At 43.8% G+C, this 23,540-nt stretch overlaps 1 protein-coding gene across 1 annotated transcript in view; it reads left to right on the forward strand.

Moving 5' to 3' along the window:
• Nucleotides 1-5,869: 5,869 nt before the first annotated feature.
• Nucleotides 5,870-23,540, forward strand: part of LOC127689841 (uncharacterized) — a gene marked incomplete at its 3' end in the record, with an annotated part of 43,674 nt that continues 26,003 nt past the window's right edge. Inside the window, 2 exon segments of the mRNA XM_052189409.1 lie at nucleotides 5,870-5,884; nucleotides 22,036-23,010. Of these exon segments, the coding sequence (XP_052045369.1) occupies nucleotides 5,870-5,884; nucleotides 22,036-23,010 (990 nt within the window).

Here is a 23,540-nt window from a genome sequence, read left to right on the forward strand (position 1 = left end):
AAGTTATTTGAGAGTCTCAGATGTTGATGTTTAGTCAGAGTTGATGTATTACAGTGTGTCTCATCCAGTTTTCACAAATAAAGGCCAAGCGGCCAAAAGGTTACACCTAGACTTTTTTTCTAATATTGTCGTTTTAAATAGTGGACCACTGGGACAAGGACACTCTCTCTGTCCCCAGACAGCCATGGTCATGTCTAACCTAGGGGAATAAGTGATCTTGCACTAAAAAGTTCCATTTGTTTCCCCCACACACTTGCAATTCGCATGAAAGCCATTCACATTTTCATTCGCTAGAGTGTGCGTGTGTTGTATGTCTGGGAGTGTAAGAGTCAGGCTGCAACTGAGGGTGTCAGAGGATATTGGCTGGAGTTGGTTCTCCCAGGTACCATGTGGGCCTAGAGACCCCACTCAGTGAAGAGACTCGGTGGCAAGCATCTTTGCCCACTTGGCCATCTCATTGGCCTATTGTCTTCTCATTTCCTTGTGAGGAAAATTCACGTGGGTGTCATGAGACATCCCCCCCCCCATGCTTACCTTCCTCCCTCTGTGCCTGGACACAAATGACCTCCTCCTGTTCCTAGAAGAACAATCTCCAAGCTCCTCGGCAGGCTCTGGCTTGAGCTGGTTCTGCAGATAGAATTTGGTGCTCTTACCTGTCTTTTTCTACAGCTGGGCCTCAAAAAGACCCCTGTGCTATGCAGCCTTCCAGGATAAAGTGGCCCCAGGCCTTCTGTCCATCCATCTGATAGTAACATGTATGGAGGGTCAGCAAGCAGGTTAAAGATGTGCCTCCCAAGCCTAAAGACCTATCAACCCTCAGAAACAGTGGGGAAAGGAAGAACCATCTCCCCAAAGTGTCATCCACCCAAAACAATCACAGCCTCACACACACACAACCTCCCCTACTCTCCCTCCCCCACATACACACCTTCACTTCCCCCACATACACACCTACATGCCCCTACACCCACACGTACACCTATGTGAATGCTAATATTTATCTGGGTGTGACAGCCCAAGCCTTCAATCCCAGCTCTCAGGAAGCAGAGGCAGGCCCATATTAACGACCTAGCCCATTTTACATAGTAAATTCCAGGACACATATATTCTGTCTCAAAAAACAAAAGAAAATGTAAGTCAATATTTGTTTTAAGTACACATAATGGGTTAAATAAGAGGCTCGTTTTTTCTTGTGTCTACTGAACGCAAGCTCTCTCAATAGAATCATGTACAGTGGCAAACTCCCTGCGCCTAGACAGAGTACTGAGGCAAAGACTTAAATCCAAACCAGGCTGGGCTACATATTAAGACTTGGGATTTCTGAAGAGAAGAAACTAAACTCCAAACCCGGGCCATCATGCAGGGAGCTTTCATCACACTCTCCGAATAGTTCTGCAGAAAAGAAAATTAGTGTTCCATAAATGCCAACCGCAAACTGGAGACCTTCATATGTCCACAAAACCACTAATTCGAAGGAGGAAGGCTCATCTTTGTGCAATTCTGGTGTGCTTCTAAGATGGGATGTCAGTTGGGTGTGGTGGCATACACACTTAACCCAGAATTCCTGAGGCAGAGGCAGGTGGATGTCTGTGAGTTCCAAGACAGCCAGGGCTACACAGAGAAACCGTTTTGAAAAACAACAAAAGAATGAGATTAAAAATAAAAAAAGAAAAAGATGAATATCATGTAGTCCAGGATGGCCTCCAATTGACTATGTAGCCAAGGATGGCCTTGAATTTCTTGTCTTCTTAGCGCTACTACTTCCCAAGTGCCGGGGTTAAAGGGAGTGCAACCATATCCAGTCAGTCCTTTGTAGCCATGAATCTCAGACATTTGTTCCCCACCTCCCCCACCCCTATGTTGGTCTTTACTTTTTGCAATTGGAGTCTTGCTGTGGAGACCCCAGGCTCTCTCCATACTCTGCTGGGGTCCCCATCCTGGAGTTCCTAGTGCTGGCCCAGGGTGGCCGGCTCCTGCCACCGCTCCTGCTGCCTGCTCTCTAAGGGAAGGGCTTCCTTTTCACCTCAGCATTGAGATGGCCTCTGTGGCCCCATCAAGTCTCTGGTCATAGGAACCAACCTACTAAATACCTTTTCCAACTATACACACCCAGTTTATTTTTCTGGTACTCTAGAGAGCCCTCTTTACCCTGGTTGTCTTTTTCATGTTGACAATGTCAGGTAACCCAAACTGACCTCAGATTTGCTACAGTGGCCAAAGCCTTAACCTTGAACTCCTGACTTGCCTGCTTCCTCCCAGCCAGCAGCTGCATGGCAGGGAAGCAGCACCACACCCAGTTTATGTAGTTCTAAGGTTCAAATTCAACCACTGTGCTGAATGATGTATGCCCCCAAACCATGCTGCATTTTGTCAGCTTCTGTAAATATCTTTATTTACCTTTGATGTTAACCATCCAGCTTTGTATTTAAACCTGATTAGTTTTCTATTCAGTTCAACAGGACTCTCTTTTTTACTATCTTTCCATTTTACCTTATTTTACTCTCTCTGCTAACCTCATAATATCAGAATTTATTAAAAACAGGTTCCACTATTCTACTTATTGTTGTCCTGTTTGTGATTGTTTCTGAATAAAATACACATAACACAACACATAATCTTTGGTTTTCAGTTATTGTCGGGTGTCTGCCAGAAGAGAGTGCTAGGACATTGGTTTAAACCAGTAGAAAGCCTTTATGAAGTTTCCAGTGACAACAATGTGCGTTCAGAGTCCTGGAGTAGCACCAAACCTTTCTCAGGGTAAGCTTTTAAGCACATGTGTTGACATGCTCCCATTTACAAGAATGATTAGCTGGAAGCAGAACTAGAAATGTTAAAACCCAAGGTTAGAACATTTAGAGATATCCCCAGAATTATGGACTTTGGTATTTAAGGTCTTTGTTTCCATTTCCACAGAGAGTGCTGTCTACTTGCCTAGTTTTACAAATGGTACTTCAATCAAAGGATCAGTTGTGCTAAGATCTGGGGGCTGACAATCCTTGCTGGTCTTAATGAATGAGTGGTCTTAATGAATCAGAACGAGAATTAAAGACCCAGTCAATACCAATAGCAGAGAAGCTAGGCAGGGGACCAAGAGAAGAGAGACTAGTACCCATGGTTGGATTTATATCTTTGTCTCAGTTTCTTTTGAGGTTTTTCCAACCATGGCAAAGTATTTTCTAATTACTCTTGACTACTTTTCTCATGAGAGGTAGGACTAGGCCTCTCCAAACTTTAGGACGAGTTCAGTAAGAAATCTCACTTGTTCTAGCAGATGCAGAAGCTTTTAATACCTCTAAGTCCTGATCAACCTTCTGCTTCATTTGGAAGGCTTCAGAAGAGGCACATTTAGTCAAGTCATCAGTACCCTACCAACCAAATAGTCTCAGGGACACAGTAATACTTCTGCTGTGCAGGAAGAGAACAGCAGGTATCTGCTAACAGAAGGCGGCCATGGGACTAAAGGTCTGGGACATTACACAAGTTTGGGTCCCCTATAAGTCTAAGTTTAGCTTAAGCATTAGGGATTTCCTATTCACAGTGAGATTTGTCAGTCAGTGGATGACAGTCTGGTTAGTATTTAACACTATGTAGTGCTGGGGCTAGGGAGTCTAAGCACGACCAGCCACCCTGGCCTTGTTTTCTTGAGGATGTGGGATTCTTCAGACTTTGCTACAGTGCCTCAGTAGCTTCAAAAAAATTTAAGCTCAAACCTGAAGAAAATATAGAGTAATCGAGAAATCCTTGCATAACTCAAAGAAAATACTGAGATGAAATTAAGGTAAACACAAGGAAATATAAATATCAGAATTCAAAGTCAAGTCAAAAACAAGTAACCAACCAACCAACCAACCACCACCACCACCACCACCACCAACAACAACATTAGACATCTGAGCTGTGATGGGAAAGGGAGGCTTTAGAATGATTGAATCTCATGGGAATGAAAGGATTTGGGGTGGCTAGAAGATCAGGAGTTCAAGGTAATATTCAGCTGAAGGTAAGTTCAGGACTAAACTGGTAGGTGAGAAATAAGTTTATCCATTCAAAGTGAGGAAATGGGTGACCTGCTATCACAGTAAGGTTGGCAAAACACAAAGGAATTGAATGCAGCACTCAGGGCAGAACCTTCCCACCTTGAGGGAGCAGCACAGACTGGAAAACCTGTTAAAGGCTCTGGAAAGATGGTTAGAAGGGAAAAGGACAGGAGGAGATCAGGGAAATAATGTCCAGACAGCCATGACTTACTAACAGGTCTACAGTTTCAGGCCCAGTTTGTATCTTAGGGACCACTGGTAATTTCCAGATGAACCAAGAGAGGCTATCTATAAAAACTAGAAGGCACTTGTAATCTCCCCTGGCAGTCCAGATGGTTGTGCAGTTTTCCTAGGGTTCCAGGGGTCATGGTGTCATTTTAGATGTCTTCCTGGGATGTAGGCTTTCTATTTTGGATTGGGGACAGACAGGCCTGGCATCTGGCTGAGACATCACCTCTTGCATCCTCTCTGGCCTAGGTATGACTAGAAACAGAGACCAAGTTTAGAGGACCCTGGATAAATAACCTTGTGTAACCTTGTGAAGGTCAGGTACCAGACCTTGCCAGTTTTTTTTTTTTTTTTTTTTTTTTTTTTTTTTTTTTTTTTTTTTTTTTTAAAGAATGATCAGTCTTTCTGAGGTCAACACCCAGCTCTTAGACAGGTGGGCTATCCTGTGACTAAAGGGTCCAACCATTTGAATACTTAGGGTTGATACCCCTTTCATAGCCTCAGTCCGGATTAGGAGCTTGGTACTTCCCAGCCCCACCTTGGACTTGTGTGTAGTGGGCTGGTTATTCTCCAAAACTCTGGCACCTAGAGGCGCCAACACTCAGCCACACCTGTCTCTAATCTATGAATCTGTGGTCTGAAGGATGACAGCAATCCTATTGTGAGACAGTCTCCCTTTTCCACGCCTCGAGTGGTAGCCAAGTCAGGTAACCTCTCATGTACATCTTAGATTGTTTAGCCACTATACTGTAACCCAAGTTCTGTCACTTTCTTAGCAGGCTATCAGTACCCTTTTATAATCTAGTGTTAGAGACTAGGAGGCAACCATTTAGATAGAGTAAGAACAGGTCCTGAGAAACCTCTGATGATTTCTGCCCACGTTCCCAGCATCTTTGCTCACTGGCCCAACTGTGCCTTTGGGTTGGGATAGGGCTTATAACTAGGAGATGTTCTGACAGATGGCAAGACACTAAAATTTTCCGGGGTCTATGTAAATACTCATCATCAGAGCAAGTGATATTGGCTTTCAGTTTATGCGAAGTGTCTTCTCCCAATCATTTTTCTGTTGTTAAAAACCTTTTCATAGTAACTGAGACCTACTTATAACTTTACATTTTCCTAAATTTTTTTAACATCTTTTAATCTAATATCTGAAGCCATGTAAGGGACAAGTTATTTTCAGCACCTTCTTTAATTCTTTTAAAAAAGACCTAGTAAAAATTATTTAAAGTCATCTTAGCCAGTGTTGTGCAGAAGGGTAAGCCCATCCTACCCAGGTTTCCTGTATCCCTTGTGTACCCTATCTTGAAGTTTTCCCACTTTTTTTCAGAGAATGTTGAATTTTGAGTTTTCTAGTTATACTCATCATTGGTAGAAAAGGAGAGCTAAATCATGAGAGGGAAAGAAGTGGACTTTTTTCCTTCAGGCTCAGCCCAGGGGCACTTTCACCTCCCCGAGGCTGCTTAGAGCAGGCAATGGGCAGAGGGAATGCTCACAGGGGTGGATGGGTTGGGGGGGCTGTTTTCCTTTCCTGCATGATTTCCACTTAGAAGACAAGGGTTGCTGTGCCTCACATATCTCCACACAGTGACCAAGGGACACCAACTATGAGTGGCAATCAAGTGAGTTCTCCAGGAGTTGGGTAGGACTTTGAACTTAAAATAAAGTTTGAAAATGTGAAATAGTGGTGGACATGTGGCCCAAACCTATAATGCCTGTAATGCCTTGAGGCATGAAGGATATAAAGAACTAGGAATTCAAGGTTCACTTTGCTTTACTGTGAGTTGGGGTCTGGCCTAAGACTCAGGAGACCTATTTCAAATCACACACACATTTGAATGTAGGAGTGGTAGCTCACTGAGCATGGGGTTACACATCTCAAAATCCTTGCAGTCTGGAGGCAAAGACAGATGTCTGAGTTTGAGCCTAGCTTGCTCTTCCTAGGGAGTTGCAGGTCAGTCAAAACTAGGTAGAGCGTCGCCAATCCAACCCTCCCCCCCAAAAGTAAATCACCCAAAGAAAGGAATTCTACACTACACCTCTGACCTGTAAATCATCTTTGTCTAGTCTCAATCAACAATAATGTTGGCTGTGACAGAGTAACAGGAGAGCAATCAATAAATTCAATACATGTTGTCTTTCCCACTCTCTGTACATTTGTTTGTTTATTGTATGCCATTGTGCTTTGAGCCTGCCACTATATGTGCTTGGGTCAGAGAACATCTCCAGAAGTCAAGTCTCTCCTTCCATCATGTGGGTCCTTGAGTTCTGAACCAGGTCCTCAGGCTGCAAAAGTCCCCACTGCCTAAGACATTCTCCCTGCCCACAAATCAAACATTAAACAATTAAAAACATTTTGAACTTCATTTAATTTAATATACAGCTTGAAATAGTTTGTGTGTGTGTGTGTGTGTGTGTGTGTATCTGTGGTGGCTATTCCTGGTTGCCAACTTGACTATATCTGGAATGAACTACAGTCTAGAATTGGAAAGCTCACCTATGATCCTAATTTGGAGGCTCAGAGATATAAGTTTCTGACCTGGATCTTGGTATGGAGATCTTGAAGCATAGTGGCTAAGACAAGGAGATCTCCGAGTTCATGGAGGCACATGCCTTTAATCTGGGCCACACCCTCTGCTGGAGAACTAGAGCCTTTAATCTGGCCCACACCCTCTGCTGGAGACCTACAGCCTTTAATCTGGGTTACACACTCTGCTGGAGATCTATATAAGGACATTGGAAGGAGGAAGATTTACTCACTCTTCCTTGCCTGCTTGCCTCATGGGACTGAACAACTTCTAGATCCTTGGACTTCCATCCACAGCTGCTGTTGATCATTGTTGGGGAGTTGGACTATAGACTGTAAGTCATCGACAAATTCCCTAACTATATAGAGACTGCCCATACGTTCTGTGACTCTAGAGAACCCAAACTAATACAGCATCTTATTCCTGGCAATTTAAGTTTTCTGTTTTGACTTTTTTTTTAAAATAAAGAAAATGAGCCAAATCCTCAAATGATTATTAAGATTATTAAGTGTGCACTAGAGCACATGACCTTAGTGAGTTTAGATTTAAATTATTTTTAATTAGGTATGTCTGAGAGAAGAGATAGTTATTGTTTTAGACTAAAAGTCATATGTATTTTAAGAATGTTCAATGCTTAGGTTTCAAAGACAATTTTTCTTATTGTGAACAGTTTCCTTAAATGATAATGACATGGACCCTGTCAGCAAGGGAGAAAGGACAATTTAGCACCAATGACTGAATTTGTGACACTGGGTTTATTTTGGAGAATATTGAATAAACTCACTTTTGCCTTGACTGGGTTTCCTATAATCCACATAAGCCTCAGTCTCTCCTTGGAACAGAGGCTGACCTTGAACTCCAGCTCCTCTGTGTGCACTTTCCAGGTACTGGGTGTTATAGGTGTATGTCACCATTCAGTCTGGAAACTCTTCCTTTAATCCTGACTCTGTTCTAAATATTTCCTGGGTAGCACCATTCTCTAAATGTACTCTCTTATGAGTGAAGAAACACAATACACCATTCCTGATTTTCATGAGCTGCAGAATCATCCTGGTCATGGCTGTGCATGCCCTGACCCCAGCACTCAGGGCAGAGGCAGGCAGAGCTGAGTTAGAGGTCAGCCTGGTCTACAAAGGGAGTTCCAGGACAGCCAGGGTTACACCATGAAAACCCTGTCTTGAAAAATGACTGAGGGGGCTGGAGGGTGGGGGAGAAAAAATATACAGAGACACAGAGAGACAGAGATCAAGAGAGTGTCCTTTATCCAAGATTGTCCTCCAACTGACTCTGTAGCTAAGAAAGACTTTGAATTTCTGATCACCTTGAATCATTCCAGGATAATTCAATCAAAGGGAATACTGAGATGTGAAATTAAGCTAAATACAATTAAGGTAATGTTGATACCAGAATTCAAAGTCAAATAACCAAATACATGTAAACAAACAAGCAAGCAAAACACTAAGACTTTGTGAGGTGTAGACAGTAAAGGCAGGTTTTAGTATAATTGCATCTCAGTGGGGGAAGAAAGACTTAGAAGGGAGTGGCTGGAAGATTTGGAGTTCAAAGTCATACTGGGCTGACTGATGAGTTCTGGGTCTGCTTTGTTATGTAGGAAATAAAAGTGTTTATTTATTCAAAGTGAAGAACTGAGTGAATTACTACCACAGTAAAGTTAGCAAAACACAAAGGACTTGAATGCAGCACACGGGGCATAACCTTCCCACCGTGAGGGGGAAGCAGCACACGGGGCATAACCTTCCCACCGTGAGAGAGGAACCTCCTTTAAAGGCTCTGGAAAGATGGTTAGAAGGGAAAAGCATAGGTGGAAATCAGGTGAATAATGTCCAGACAGCCATGACTTACTGGTCTACAGTTTCAGGCCCAGTTTGAATCTTAGGGACTACTGGTAATTTCCATTTGAACAAATACCCACAAGATCCAGTAGAGTACCATGTAGGATTACTTCACCTTTTTTGTTTATTCACTGTTTAAGATTTTGAGATGGGATTTTTCTGTGTAACAACCGTGACTGTCCTGGAAGTGACCTAGTAGATCAAGCTGACCTGGAACTCAAAGATACCTCTCTGCCTCTGCCTCCAGAATGCTGGGATTAAAGGTGTGTGCCTGCAAGCCCTGATGATATGCCCATTTTTAGTATTACTTTTCAGTTGGCTTCACTGAGGGCAAATCTGTCCTCAATACTGACTGTATGGAATGTAAACTTTTTGTATCTCAATACTGACACAAGTTTGAAATAATTTTAAATATATAAAGAGGCATTGCCCCCATCCCCTAGCCTTGTCTTATTGAGAAAGTGTTGATCCTTATAATTCTGATTTCCAGGATTTATATCTGTAGACCAGGCTGTTCTCAAATTCATAGATCCTCCTGGCTCTGCGTCCCAAGTGCTGAGATTAAAGGCGGGAAGCTTCTCTCTGTGGCTGGATTGTCTCCTCACAGGTCTCCATTCCACTGGTGTTGGGTAAGTCCTATCTCTATTCACAGCTTTTGGAAATTTGTTCTTGTGAGGAAATGAGTCGTGGTAATAGTTGATAAGATTCAATCATTCTACAAAGCATTAGAAAATGCTGGTCAATCTTTGGCCAGCATGTGTGAGTTTCATTTCAGAGTAATTTAGGTTCCTTTCTGACAAATATGGCATTCAGATGTGGTTACTATTGGGCATCAACCAGAGAAGAGAGCGGGGAATGGGCTTGAACCTGTAGAAAGACTTTATCAGCTTCCAGACATGGACCCTGGGTGTTGGGCATCCAAGGGCAGCTGTACTCAAGAGAACATTTTTGGGGGGTAAATCTCTCTACATTGGACACAGACAGCTCAAATCAAAGGCAGGAGGTTTACCCACTTTTTGTAATAGTTCCTTTCAATGTCTGATTATTTTTACCCAGGTGTAGAACTCTTTTTATTTCTTGGTTTTTGTTTTTTCAAGACAGGGATTCTCTGTGTAGCCATTACTGTCCTGAAATTTACTCTGTTGACCAGGCTGGCCTCAAACTCAGAAATCTTTTTGGCTCTGCCTTCCAAGTGCTGAGATTAAAGGCATGTGCCACCACCGCATGGCAGACTAGAACTCTAAAAGTCCATACTGGTAATGAATATTATTTTTTTTGTATTTCTTTGAAACAGGGTTGTGTGTAGCCCTGGCTGTCCTGGAACTCACTCTGTAGACCAGGCTGGCCTCAAACTCAGAAATTCACCTGCCTCTGCGTTGCAAGTGCTGGAATTAAAGGCGTGCACCCCCACTGCCCGGCTAAACAAAGTAAGATTTTTGTTTGGTTTTGTTTTTTGTTTTTTGTTTAGAGACAGCGTTTCTCTGTGAAGGCCTGGCTGTCCTGGAACTCACTTGGTAGACCAGGATGGCCTCCAAATCAGAAATCAAATGCCTCAGCATCCCAGGTGCTGGGAATAAAGGTTTGTGCCACCACATACCAGCCGAGAGATGGTACCACCCACAAGGAGCCCTCCCCTCTTAAACCCTATAGTGAGAAAATGACACACAGATGGATCTCTTGGAGGCACTTCCCAACTGAAACTCCTTTTTCTGTGATAACTCCAGCCTCTGTAAAGTAGACACATAAAACCTGCCAGTCCAATTGACCCCTTGATAACTTGACACAAAAACACATCACTATTAAGCCTCAATCCTTCCTTATCCCCTAGATCTACAAGTTTAAATGTCCCACAGTCTTTAAATATTAAAATTTCAATCCCTTTAAAATGTCCAATATCATTTAAAATTAAAAGTCTCTTGAAAATACAAAGTTCTCTTAACTGTGGGCTTCACTAAAATACTTTCTTCCATCAAGAGGGAAAAATGTCAGGGTACAGTCACAATCAAAAGCAAAACTCAAAGTCCAAAGGTTCATTGTCTGGGATCCAACTCAGGAACTTTTGGGCTTCTACAAGGGCTTGGGTCACATCTCCAGCTCTGCCTTTTCTAACACACACCTTGTCTTCTAGGCTCCAGCTGTCAGTACTCCACTGCTGCTGCTGTTCTTGGTGGTCATTGCATGGCACAGGCATCTACAAAACAGTGCTGTCTTCTGCTGTAACTAGGCTTCACCAATAGCGTGGCATAGGCTCTTTTTCATGGTGCCAAGCCTCAACTCTTTGCATGACGCCTTCAGTCTTGGGCCTTCAATTGCATCTGAGGTTGCACCTTCACCAATGGCCTTCCACAGCCTCAAACAGTGCAGAGCCTTAACTGTTCTTCATGACCACTTCATGCCTTCAAAACCAGGACCACCTGGGTGAATCTTCCAAAGTACCAAGTCTAGCCACAGCACAAAATACAACCGTGGCTCTCTCAGGAACCCAGCCTCTGTGCTCTCAGAAAACACTTCCCAAAGTTTTCACCTCAGTGATGCTGGTCTCTTCTTAATCACCACTAATTTCTTAGCCCCTGTTAACCAGCATCAATATTCCCAGTAACACAAAGGATTGCTTTAGTGGTTCTGTTATCTTGTTAGTCACAGCTGATTCTTCAGCCCCAGGTAATCAAAACCACAGAATCTTCACAATCAAAACCTGCACCTGATAAGAGACTTTAATCTTCCCTCTGAAATGTCACAAGCCAGGCCACCATATCCTGCACTGTTCTTAACATTATCTTCCAAGCCCCTACAGAACTTTCCACAGAGCTCTTAACATCCTATTGGCTCTTCTAGCTCAAACTTCCAAGCCTTTCCTCAATCCTCCCCAAAACATGGTAAAGTTGTCACAGGAATACCCCACTACACTGGTATCAATTTGTCTTAGGGTTTCTAGTCCTGTACAAACATCATGACCAAGAAGTAAATTGAGGAGGAAAGTGTTTATTGAGCTTACACTTCCACACTGCTGTTCACCACTAAAGGAAGTCAGGACTGGAACTCAAGCAGGTCAGGAAGCAGGAACTGATGCAGAGGCCGTGGAAAAATGTGTCTTACTAGCTTGATCCCCCTGGCTTGCTCAGCCTGCTCTTTTATAGAACCCAAGACTACCAGCCCAGAGATGGTACCACCCACAAGGGGCCCTCACCCTTTCATCACTAATTGAGAAAATGCCCCACAGATGGATCTCAATGAGGCCCTTCCCCCAACAGAAACTCCTTTCTCTGTGATAAGTCCAGTGTGTGTCTAGTTGACACACAAAACCAGCCAGTATACAAGCCAATAAATTTCTTGCAAAAATAATTTATAATGAATATATTATATCTCAAATACTGCAACTAAGGATTGACAAATTAAAGACACTTAATGATTTTTAAAAATATTTGGGAAATATTAATTGGACAAGACCTTATTTAAAAATTACCACAGGACAATTGCTTAATTTGTTTGAAATTCTTAAAGGAGATCCTGATCCTAAGTCTAAAATACAGCTTACAGAAGAAGCATTAAAACAATCAGAATGGATAAAGCAAATGATACAAGATGCTAAAGTAAATCAAACAAACTTTTTAAAAACTTGCTCGCTTATTATTCTTAAAACATCTTACACCCTACTGCATGTTTATGGCAAGAAGTTTTATGGGAATGTATATATCTCACTCAGAGTCAAGTGAAAATGATACCTTCTTATCCTGTTATGTGTAGTCAGTTAATTATTAAAGTGAGGTTAGGATCCAGGTAACTATTTGTCAAAGAAACTCATGAAGTTTGTATTCCATATAATAAGGAACAATTGGGGTATTTACGTCAAACTGCAGATGATTGGGGAAATGCATTAGCTCATTATATGGGACAAATCAAATGTCATGTGCCTCAGCACCCTATATTAAAGCTTGTAGAAGGAAGAGGAATAATCTTTCCTTCTATACTAGCATCAGAACCTACTTCTGAAGCCCTCTTACTATTTACAGATGTGTCATCCATGGAATTTAAGCCATCTATATGAAAGATAGACCTGTGATTATTCAAAAGGCAAAAGAAATGTCTGCACATCAGGAGAAAATTATTGCAGCTATTACTGCCCTTGAACATATACTTGAAGAGGTCAACCTTTATACAAGTTCAAATTATGTAGTTTGATTATTTTCTGATATAGAGACAGCTCTTATATCTGGAAATTCCAAAATTATATCACTCTTGCTTTTGTTGCAAAAGATAATTCAATGAAGAAAAAGGAAATTTTATAGAACATATCAGTACACATACTGGCCTGCCCTGTCCAGTGGCTTAAGGAAATTCTATGGCAGATTTATTAACAAAAGAACCCTTGGTTGCTAGTATGGTTGAACAAGCTTTAGAAAGTCATGCTTTTCATTATCAGATTGCACTGGCTTTGAGAAGGATGTTCAGCAGGGCAGTGGTGGCTCACGAGTTTAATCACAGTACTTGCTAGGCAGAGGTAGGTGGATTTCTGAGTTTGAGGCCAGCCTGATCTGCATAGTGAGTTCCAGGACAACAGGGCTATGTAGAGAAACCCTCTCTTGAAACAACCAGAGAGAGAGAGAGAGAGAGAGAGAGAGAGAGAGAGAGAGCGAGAGAGAGAGAGAAAGACAGAGAGAGAGACAGAGACAAAGACACAGAGAAACACACACACACACACAGAGTGAGAGAGAGACAGACAGAGAGAGAGAGAGAGAGAGAGAGAGAGAGAGAGAGAGAGAGTACAGGATGTTCAATTTGACATGAAAACAGCCTAGGCCAATTGTGAAGGACTGTGAACATTGTCCTGATGTATAGCAACCATTAAAAATGGGAGTTAATCCAAAGGGCATTAAGGCGCAAGTTTCATGACAAATGGACATAACAAGACAAATGGACGTAACTCAATTCCCAGAATATGGAAAGTTGGCCTACGTATGTGTTACTGTAGATACCTACTCTCATGTGGTTATGGCCACTGCAAGAACTGTGGAGGCTGAGAAACATGTCATACAACACCTTATTACATGCTCCTCCTCCTCAGGTATGCCAAAAAGAATTAAAACTGATAATGCTCCAACTTATACTTCTCAAGCTTTGGCAAAGTTTGCAGTCAACTGAGTATACAATATACAATGGGAATTCCATATAACCCCCAAGGACAGGCTATCATAGAAAGGACTCATCAAAATCTTAAGGCTCAACATCAAAGATTAAAATCTAGTAGTCTTTCTATTTGCCTCATCAATTTTTTGTTTGTTTTGTGGTTTTTTGGATTTTTTTTTGAGACAGGTTTTCCCTGTGTAGCCCTGTCTGTCCTGGAACTCACTCTTTCGACCCGGCTGGCTTCGAACTCAGAAATCCTCCTGTGTCTGCCTCCCAGAGTGCTGGGATTACAGGTGTGTGACACCAGTGCCCATCCTTTTTTTGTGTTTTGAGACAGGGTTTCTCTGTGTAGCCTTGGCTGTCCTGGAACTCACTCTGAAAATCAGGCTGGCCTCAAACTCAGAAATCGGCCTGCCTCTGCCTCCCAAGTGCTGGGATTAAAGGCGTGTGCCACTATCACCCTTCTTTACCTCATCAATTATTAAGCTATGCTTTATTTACCATTAATCACCTTAATACAGATGATAAAGGTTTTTCTCTTATACAAAATCATTGGACTCTCAGTACAGCAGACTGTTACAATTTTAATAATGAGGCTAGAGTTTTTCAGAGGCACCTGGATTTCAAGGACCCTCATTCCAGGGGCCCCATTCCTGGCTGGGCTAGTCTCGGCAGGGACCCTCATTTGCCAGTCTCCATGGAGTCCCTGAGAGATCCTGGCTTCTTCTCCCATCACTGGGGATGCTTCCCATTCCCAAGACTTTTGCATTTCTCCAGACTCCCAGCCACCTGAGGGGTTCCTGTGTTTGCCTGCAAAAGCGGTGCGTCTCCTGTCACGGAAGGTGAATCTTATGTGAAGACCCCTCCCAAAAGTATCCCCATTCTCACAGGAAACCACTTTGGGGCAGGTTGTTTCCCTGATCACTGAGTTAGCCATATCTAGTTGTGTAAATACCTGTTGCAGTCCCACCTGTGGCGGTTTGTTTACAGACTTTGTTGGGCTGTGGAAGGGTTGAGGAGCAGCACCTGGATGCCCTAGTTCACATCCCTGATTTCAAGAAGGGCTCTCAATGGACTGCAGTGCCCTGAAACATCCTGACAGTGTTTCTCTGGGAGCAATTAAGGTCACCGTGCCTCTGGAATGATCATCCAGGACAATTATTTGTTTGTTTGCTTGTTTGTTTGTTTTGTTTGAGTTAGACAATATTTTATTTTTTATTTGATATATTTTTTATTTGCATTTCACATGATTTCACCTTCCAGGCTCCCCACTCCCTGAAAGTCCCATAAGCTCTCTTCCCTCCCCCAGTTCCACCATCCACCCCTCCCCACATCCCTGTTATGGTATTGCCCTACACTGCTGCACTGAGCCTTTCCAGAATCAGGGGCCACTCCTCTGTTCTTTTTGGACATCATTTGATATGTGGATTATGTCTTGGGAAATGCAAGTTTCTAGGCTAATATCAGCTTATCAGCGAGTGCATAACGTGATTGATTTTTTTGAGACTGGGTTACCTCACTTAGGATGATGTTCTCCTGCTCCATCCATTTGTATAAGAATTTCATGAATTCATTGTTTCTAATGGTTGAATAGTACACAATTGTGTATATATACCACATATTTTTGTGTCCATTCTTCCGTGGAGGGACATCTGGGTTCTTTCCAGCTTTTGGCTATTATAAATAGGACTGCTATGAATATAGTGGAGCATGTATCCTCATTACATGCTGGGGAATCCTCTGGGTATATGCCCAGGTGTGATATAGTTGGGTCCTCCGGAAGTGACATGCCCAGTTTCCTGAGGAAAAGTGAGACTGATTTCCAGATTGGTTGTACCAACTTGCAACCCCACCAGTAGTGGAGGAGTGTTCCTCTTTCTCAACATCCTTGCCAACACATGCTGTCTCCTGAGATTTTAATTTTAGCCATTCTGACCGGTGTGAGGTGAAATCTCAGGGTTGTTTTGTTTTGCATTTCCCTAATGATTAATGATGTTCAACCCTTTTTAAGATGCTTCTTAGGCATCTGAAGTTCTTCAGGTGAAAATTCTTTGTTTAGATCTGTACCCCATTTCTTAATAGGGTTATTTGTTTCCTTGGGGTCTAACTTCTTGTGTTCTTTGTTTATATCGGATATTAGCCCTCTTTCAGATGTAGGGTTGTTAAAGATCTTTTCCCAATTTGTTGGCTGCTGATTTGCCCTTTTGATGGTGTTCTTTGCCTTACAGAAACTTTGTAATTTTTTGAGGTCCCATCTGTCAATTCTTGATCTTAGAGCATAAGCTATTGGTGTTCTGTTCAGGATGTTTCCTCCGCTGCCCATTTCCTCAAGGGTTTTCCCCAGTTTCTTTTCTAATAGTTTTAGTGTGCCTGGCTTTATGTGGAGGTCCTTGATCCACTTGAGTTGAGCTCTGTACAAGGAGGTAAGAATGGATCAATTCCCATTCTTCTGTATGCTGACCTCCAGTTGAGCCAGCACCATTTGTTGGAAAGGCTATCTTTTTTTCCACTGGATGTTTTCAGCTTCTTTGTCAAAGATCAAGTGGCCATAGGTGTGTGGGTTCATTTCTAGATCTTCAATCCTATTCCATTGATCCACCTGCCTGTCACTGTACAATTCCATGCAGTTTTTAACACCATTGCTCTCTAGTACTGCTTGAGGTCTGGGATGCTGATTCCCCCAGAATTTCTTTGAAATTTGAGAATAGTTTTAGCTACCCTGGGTTTTTTGTTATTCCTGATGAATTTGAAAATTGCTCTTTCTAACTCTATGAAGAACTGAGTTGAGATTTTGATGGGTATTCCATTGAATCTGTATATTGCTTTTGGCAAGATGGCTATTTTAACTATATTATTCGTGCCAATCCATGAGTATGGCAGATTTTTCCATTTTCTGAGGTCTTCTTCCATTTCCTTCTTCAGAGACTTGAAGTTCTTGTCATACAGATCTTTCACTTGTTTGGTCAGAGTCACCCCAAGATACTTTACACTGTTTGTGGCTATTGTGAAGTGTGTCGTTTCCCTAATTTCTTTCTCAGCCTGCTTATCCTTTGAGTGTAGGAAGGCTACTGATTTGCTTGAGATGATGTTATAACCTGCCACTTTGCTGAAGTTGTTTATCAGCTATAGGAGTTCTGTGGTGGAGTTTTTTTTGGATCACTTAAGTATACTATCATATCATCTGCAAATAGTGATAGTTTGACTTCTTCCTTTCCTATTTATGTCCCTTTGACCTCCTTATATTGTCTAATTGCTCTAGGTAGTAGCTCCAGTACAATTTGGAAAAGATAGACTCTCCTATTGTGACATTCAGTGTCCCTGTGTCCACTCCTGTAGACTTCCACACCCACTGGATGCCCCAGTATTCTCCTCTTGTGTCTGTGACTCCTAGCCAGGGCCTGTTGCTATGTTACCCCCCCTATTGGAGGACCCAGGATAATTTACCTCAGCTTTTGGTTGTTCACTCCCATTGTCAATTGGACCAACCTTGGGTGATGTTGATATCCTGGGCTGGCTTCATTGTTAATGTCCATGGGCCTTTGCATCTGTTACCCTGGATTCCCTAAGACTGTGTCACATTCCCAAGGCAACCAAAGATCTAATGTCACTAACCCATCTCACACACCCTGTGTATCCCTGCATGGCAGATTCTGCAAGTTTTCATTGTTTAGTCAACTGTGATCAAGAGAAACCACATAATCTATGATCTTTAATATTCTGTTTCCTTAAATGTATGTGTGAAAGGTCTGAGCCAAAATTTTGGAGCCTCATTTGAAATTAGAAATTTTGGTGTGTGGACTGCCCAATAGGCAAGAGTATTTAGCACGATTACAGAGAACATACATTCAAGTCTCATTAATCCCACAAACCATGATAGATGGCTTGTGATGAACGTGCTCTGAGGGCATGCCCATAAAACACACACAAACACACACACACACACACACACAGATAGAGACAGGGAGAGACAGAGAGAGACAGAGAGAATAAGAGAGAAACCAAGAGAGAGAGAGAGAGAGAGAGAGAGAGAGAGAGAGAGAGAGAGAGAGACAGAGAGGTACAGAGATAGACAGAGGCATACAAAACAAACCAACCAAAAGCATGGTGACATACAGATCTCAGACATCAGGCCAGCCTGGAGCCTGGTCTGTAAAATGAGGTCATGGACCAGGCGGTGTGGTGGCCAACACCTGTAATCCCAGCACTTGTGAGGCAGAGGCAGGCAGATTTCTGAGTTCGAGGCCAGCTTGGTCTACAGAGTGCGCGGACAGCCAGGACTACACAGAGAAACCCTGTCTCGAAAAACCAGAGAGAGAAAGAGAGAATTGATCCTTGTAATCCTGACTTTCCAGGAAGTGGATCTATAGACCAGTCTTTTCTCAAATTCATCGATCCTCCTGGCTCTGCCTCCAGAGTGGGATACAGTGCATGCAGCCCAATGGCCAGCAAAAATCTTTCTCATTCTTGTGTTTTGTGCTACTTTTTGGTTAAAATGTTTAGTTGTTCAGAAGTGGGGCCCCTGCTGTTCTCTTGTCTGTTTCAGGTTTAGAGGTTGTGGGAGAAAGACAAAGCCTGTCCAGCACGAGCACAGACACGTTCTGGATGTCTCAGTTCTCTGACACTCTGCCACATGCTCCCAGTTAGCCTTGGAAATTCTAAAACATTCTTACAGATAGATTCTATGCACAGTTGGTGTTGTAGCATTCTTTCTTCAATGTTTGCCATGTCTCCTAATGAGATTGTTTCCATTCTAGGGAAGCTGGGTGGGCCTAAGTCAGCTGAGAGCCAGTGATTGGTTGAGACCCCAGTGGGTAGGCAAGCTCTCATTGCCTCAAGTCTTCATGGCTATAAAAGAAGAAGCCATTAGGTTCCCTGCTCATAGGAAGAGCAAGTCCTAAGGGGGAAGCTTCTCTCTGTGGCTGGATTGTCTCCTCACAGTTCTCCATTCCAATGGTGTTGGGTAAGTCCTATCTCTATTCACAGCTTTTGGAAATTTGATCTTGTGAGGAAATGAGTCGTGATAATAGTTGATAAGATTCAATCATTCTACAAAGCATTAGAAAATGCTGGTCAATCTTTGGCGTTAATGTGTGAGTTTCATTTCAGATTAATTTCTGTTCCTTTCTGACAAATATGGCATTCAGATGTGGTTACTATTGGGCAGGAACCAGAGAAGAGAGCAGGGAATGGGTTTGAAACTGTAGAAAGACTTTATCAGCTTCCAGACATGACCATGGGTGTTGGGGATCCCAGGGTAGCACTGAGCTGTTCTCAATAGAACTTCTTTTGGGAGTAAATCTCTCTCTACATGGGGCACAGAGGACCCAAAGCAAAGGCAGAATGTCTATCCAGTGTGTAATAGTTTCTTTCAATGTCTGATAATTTATTTTTACCCTGGTGGAAAACCCTGGTTTTTGTTTATGTTTTTTGGTTTTTTTTTGGTTTTTTGTTTTTGTTTTTTGTTTTTGTTTTTTGAGACAGGGATTCTCTGTGTAGCCATACCTGTCCTGGAATTTACTCTGTTGACCAGGCTGGCCTCAAACTCAGAAATCCTCCTCCCTCTCCCTCCCAAGTGCTGGGATTAAAGGCATGTGCCACCACTGCCTGGCAGATTAGAACCCTAAAATTCCATACCAGCAATGTATTTTTTTTGTTGTTGTTGTTTGAGACAGTGTTTCTCTGTGTAGCCCTGGCTATCTTGGAACTCACTCTGTAGACCAGGCTGGCTTCTTACCGAGAAATCTGCCTCTCTCTGCTTCCCAAGTGCTGGGATTAAAGGCATGCGCCACCACTGCCCGGCTAAACACAGTAAGATGTAGAGCAGGCTGGCCTCAAACTCTGAAATCAATTGCCCAAGCATCCCAAGTGCTGGGATTAAAGGTGTGTGCCACCACTGCCTTGCAAATTAAAGGTGTGATGCCACCACTGCCTTGCAAGAAAAATCTCTCTCTCTCTCTCTCTTCTCTCTCTCTCTCTCTCTCTCTCTCTCTCTCTCTCTCTTTTTATTTTTGGATTTGGTTATTTTTTCCCAAGATTTGGTTACTCTGTATAGACTCTGGCTGTCCTGGAAATCACTCTGTAGACCAGGCTGGCTTGGAACTCAGAAATCTGCTTGCCTCTGCCTCCCAAGTGCTGAGATTAAAGGCGTGTTCCACCAATGCCCAGCTAAACAAAGTAAGATGTTTTTTGTTTGTTTTTTTTTTTGTTTTTTTGGGGGGGTGTTTTGTTGTTGTTGTTGTTTGTTTTTTGAGATAGGGTTTCTCTCTGTGTAACCCTGGCTGTCATGGAACTCACTGTGTAGACCTGGCTGGCCTCAACTCAAAAATCAACTGCCTCAGCACCACAAGTGCTGGGAATAAAGGTGTGTGCCACCACTGCCTGGCTTGGATAGACTCTTAAGGTCCATAGCAGTAATGGCATGCCTAAATTTTAGCTATTGATTGAGAGGTTTGTAGCTGTGATAGCCAGGCCATTGTTGTACCACACCCTTATGGGAGGGCAAATCAGCAGACAAGCTCCTGGGGATCTTTTCAGCTACTGAGCATGATCAGTGAGAGTGGAGATGGGGCAGAGGGCTGCCTAGTAGGATTTACTTGAGGACAGACCAACCTGGCTTCTGGCAGAGAAATCATCCCTTAGATCTTCTCTGGCCTAGGTGTGACTAGAAACAGAGAGCAGGTTTTGTATCCCGGATGAATATCCTTGTGAAGGTCAGGTAGTAGATCCTGCCAGTTCTTTTAGAATGATCAATCTTTCAGAGGTCCTCCCCCAGCCTGGATAAAATGGATCAGGTCTTCTCTCTGGGCTGAGAGTCTTGGCCTGGGCCCAAAATGTTCCAGTTACACTAAGGACTGCAGTACCCATGGACCTAATGTCATCTCCCTTCATGTGACATGCATAGATGAGCACGAGCAGATTGTCACCAGGCAAGAGAGTAGCAGGGTCCATGACAGTTGTCTAGGAGGTTGGCCAGGTCCTGGGTCCCACTGGCACTAGACAGTCAGAATTCTGTTGCTCTCAGGAGGAGGCCTCACCTGCATTGTGGGGTGTTGTGATCCAGATCAGCTGCTGTTTGTTTTTAGTTTTTCCATTAGACTAGGGAGAGCCAACCCTAGGAGAGCTAAGAACAAGAGCTAAGAGTAAAACCTCTTTATGTAGCATTGGTCTGGTTGGAGGCTCAGTGCTCCCCAGCCCCACCTCCTGTTTGTATATGGAAGGCATGTTACTCCCACAACACTGCTACACAGAGGCTGCCATACTCTGACACATATGTAAAGACTCACAGCTGTCTTTAGTCTAAGCAGCTGGGATGACAAGGCTGGCAGCAGTCCTCCTCTGAGACAGCCTCCTTATGCCCGCCCTCACCTGGAAGCCAAGACAGGTCACCTCTGCTGGACAAATACCCGCCAGCATAACCTGCCTGTTGGAACCCAAAGTCAGTAATTCCTGAGGAACTTTTAATTTGGTTTCAGAGACTAGGAGGCAATGATTTAAATAGTTTGAGAACAGGTCCTGAGAAACCTCTGATGATTTTTGCCCATGTGGATAAGAATCTTTGTCATATGAACCACCTATGATTGTTCCTTGGGTAAATGACTTTGTACTTAAAAGACAAAGGGCTCTGAGCCTCCCCAATCAACACACAGTGACCAATGGAGTCCAAGGATGAGTGGGAATCAAGGGAGTGCTCCAGGAGTGGGATGGTGCTGTGCTCCCAGTGCTCCTGTAGTGGCACAGGGATTCTGCTCCATAGAAACTCAGTTTTTCAAGGTGAAAAGCGCTGACCAGTAAGAGGATGCCCTGGGAAATCAAAACATCAACCAAGAAAGAAGGCTTCTTCTTTCTTACATTTTCTTGTCTTTTCTGTTGATTGTAGAGCTTAGAAGGGTCTTGCTATATATACAGTGTTCTACTCAGACAAGCCATTCTCCTGAATTCAAATTTATCTTAAAAATGTTATCTTGTCCACCAGGAAACCTAAACCATAGAACGAAGAGAAGAAGGCATAAAAGACTAGTTTAAGGACAGATCAGACAGTGAAGAAAATACAACAGGAAGTCAGGAAAACTCAGAGAGAGAGAGAGAGAGAGAGAGAGGAAGAGAGAGAGACAGAGAGAGAGAGAGAGAGAGAGAGAGACAGAGAGAGAGAGAGAGAGAGAGAAAGAGAAAGAAGTCTCAGAAAACATAAACACCCAGGGAAGCCAGGACCCCAGGCTGAGCTCCTGCATTGCTGTGGCCATGACAAACCCTGAGCAGGATATGTCCCAGAACCCAGGCTGTACCATCATGACCTTCCGCCCAAACATGGCAGAATTCTCAAACTTCAGCAAATACATCACCTACATGGAGTCCCAAGGCGCACACCGAGCTGGACTGGCCAAGGTCATCCCACCCAAGGAGTGGAAAGGCAGTGGAAAGTCCTGTGAGGATGTCATGGATATGTCAATTCCTGCTCCTCTGCAGCAAGTGGTCTCGGGGCAGGCAGGTGTGTTCACCCAATTCCATAAGAAGAGGAAAGGCATGAGTGTGGGTGAGTATCGTGAGCTGGCCAGCAGCAAAAAATACCAGACCCCGCCACACCTGGATTTTGATGATTTGGAGAGAAAATACTGGAAGAATCGTCTGTTTGGGTCACCAATTTATGGTGCTGATGTCAGCGGCTCCCTGTTTGATGAGAACACTCAACACTGGAACGTGGGCCACCTGGGGAGCCTTTTGGATGTGTTGAAGCAGGAGCATGGCATAGTGATTGAGGGCGTCAACACGCCCTACCTGTACTTTGGCATGTGGAAGACCACCTTTGCGTGGCACACGGAGGACGTGGACCTGTACAGTATCAACTACCTGCACTTTGGGCAGCCCAAGACTTGGTATGCTGTGCCCCCTGAGCATGGCAGGCGCCTGGAGCTCCTGGCCAGGCAACTCTTCCCTGGCAGCTCCAAGGGCTGCCAGGCCTTCCTGAGACACAAGGTGGCGCTCATCTCCCCCACCGTGCTCAAGGAGAATGGCATCCCCTTTGGCCGCATCACCCAGCAGGCTGGGGAGTTCATGGTCACCTTTCCCTATGGCTACCACTCGGGCTTCAACCATGGCTTCAACTGCGCAGAGGCCATCAATTTTGCCACCCCGAGGTGGATTGACTATGGCAAGGTGGCACGTCAGTGCAGCTGTGGGGAGGCCAGGGTGAGCTTCTCCATGGATGCCTTTGAGGGGCTCCTGCAGCCTGAGAGCTATGAGCTGTGAAAACAGCAAGGGGATCCTAGAGGAAAGGACCAGCTGGAGCTCACCTCCTGTCCCAGGCAGGAGCTGACACTTGGGATCTACACACTGGATCAGGGGAAGCCCACTTCCATCTGGAGGCATTCCCATTTGGGACCCCTCAGGAGTCGCCTGAGCAGGGGCCACAACAGCTGTCCTTATTACAAGGAGGTGCACCCAGAGTCCCTGCGCCTTTCCCCATCCAAGCTTTTGTATCCTGGATCTACTCCACAAGGGACAACATTCTCCAAACTCTCTTCTGGAGCCTCCGGGATCCCTTTTGATTCTGCTGATGCTATAGGTCCCAGGGAACCACTCACAGGTCTGGAGAATCTTGCAGAGGAGCCCCCAGGTCTCCCAGCCACTCCTGGTGGTGGAGTAGAAGTATCATCATGCAGGATCACCTCCAAGGTCTAAGGCCATCAGACTCTCCTTCGGATGATGCATCTGAGTGTCCTCTTGGATTGGGCAGGGTCTCCTTCAGAATTTATGGTGATCTGCAGGATCTTGTGCCA

The sequence above is a fragment of the Apodemus sylvaticus genome, chromosome 7, assembly GCF_947179515.1.
Source record: "Apodemus sylvaticus chromosome 7, mApoSyl1.1, whole genome shotgun sequence".
In the NCBI taxonomy this organism is placed as follows: Eukaryota; Metazoa; Chordata; class Mammalia; order Rodentia; family Muridae; genus Apodemus; species Apodemus sylvaticus.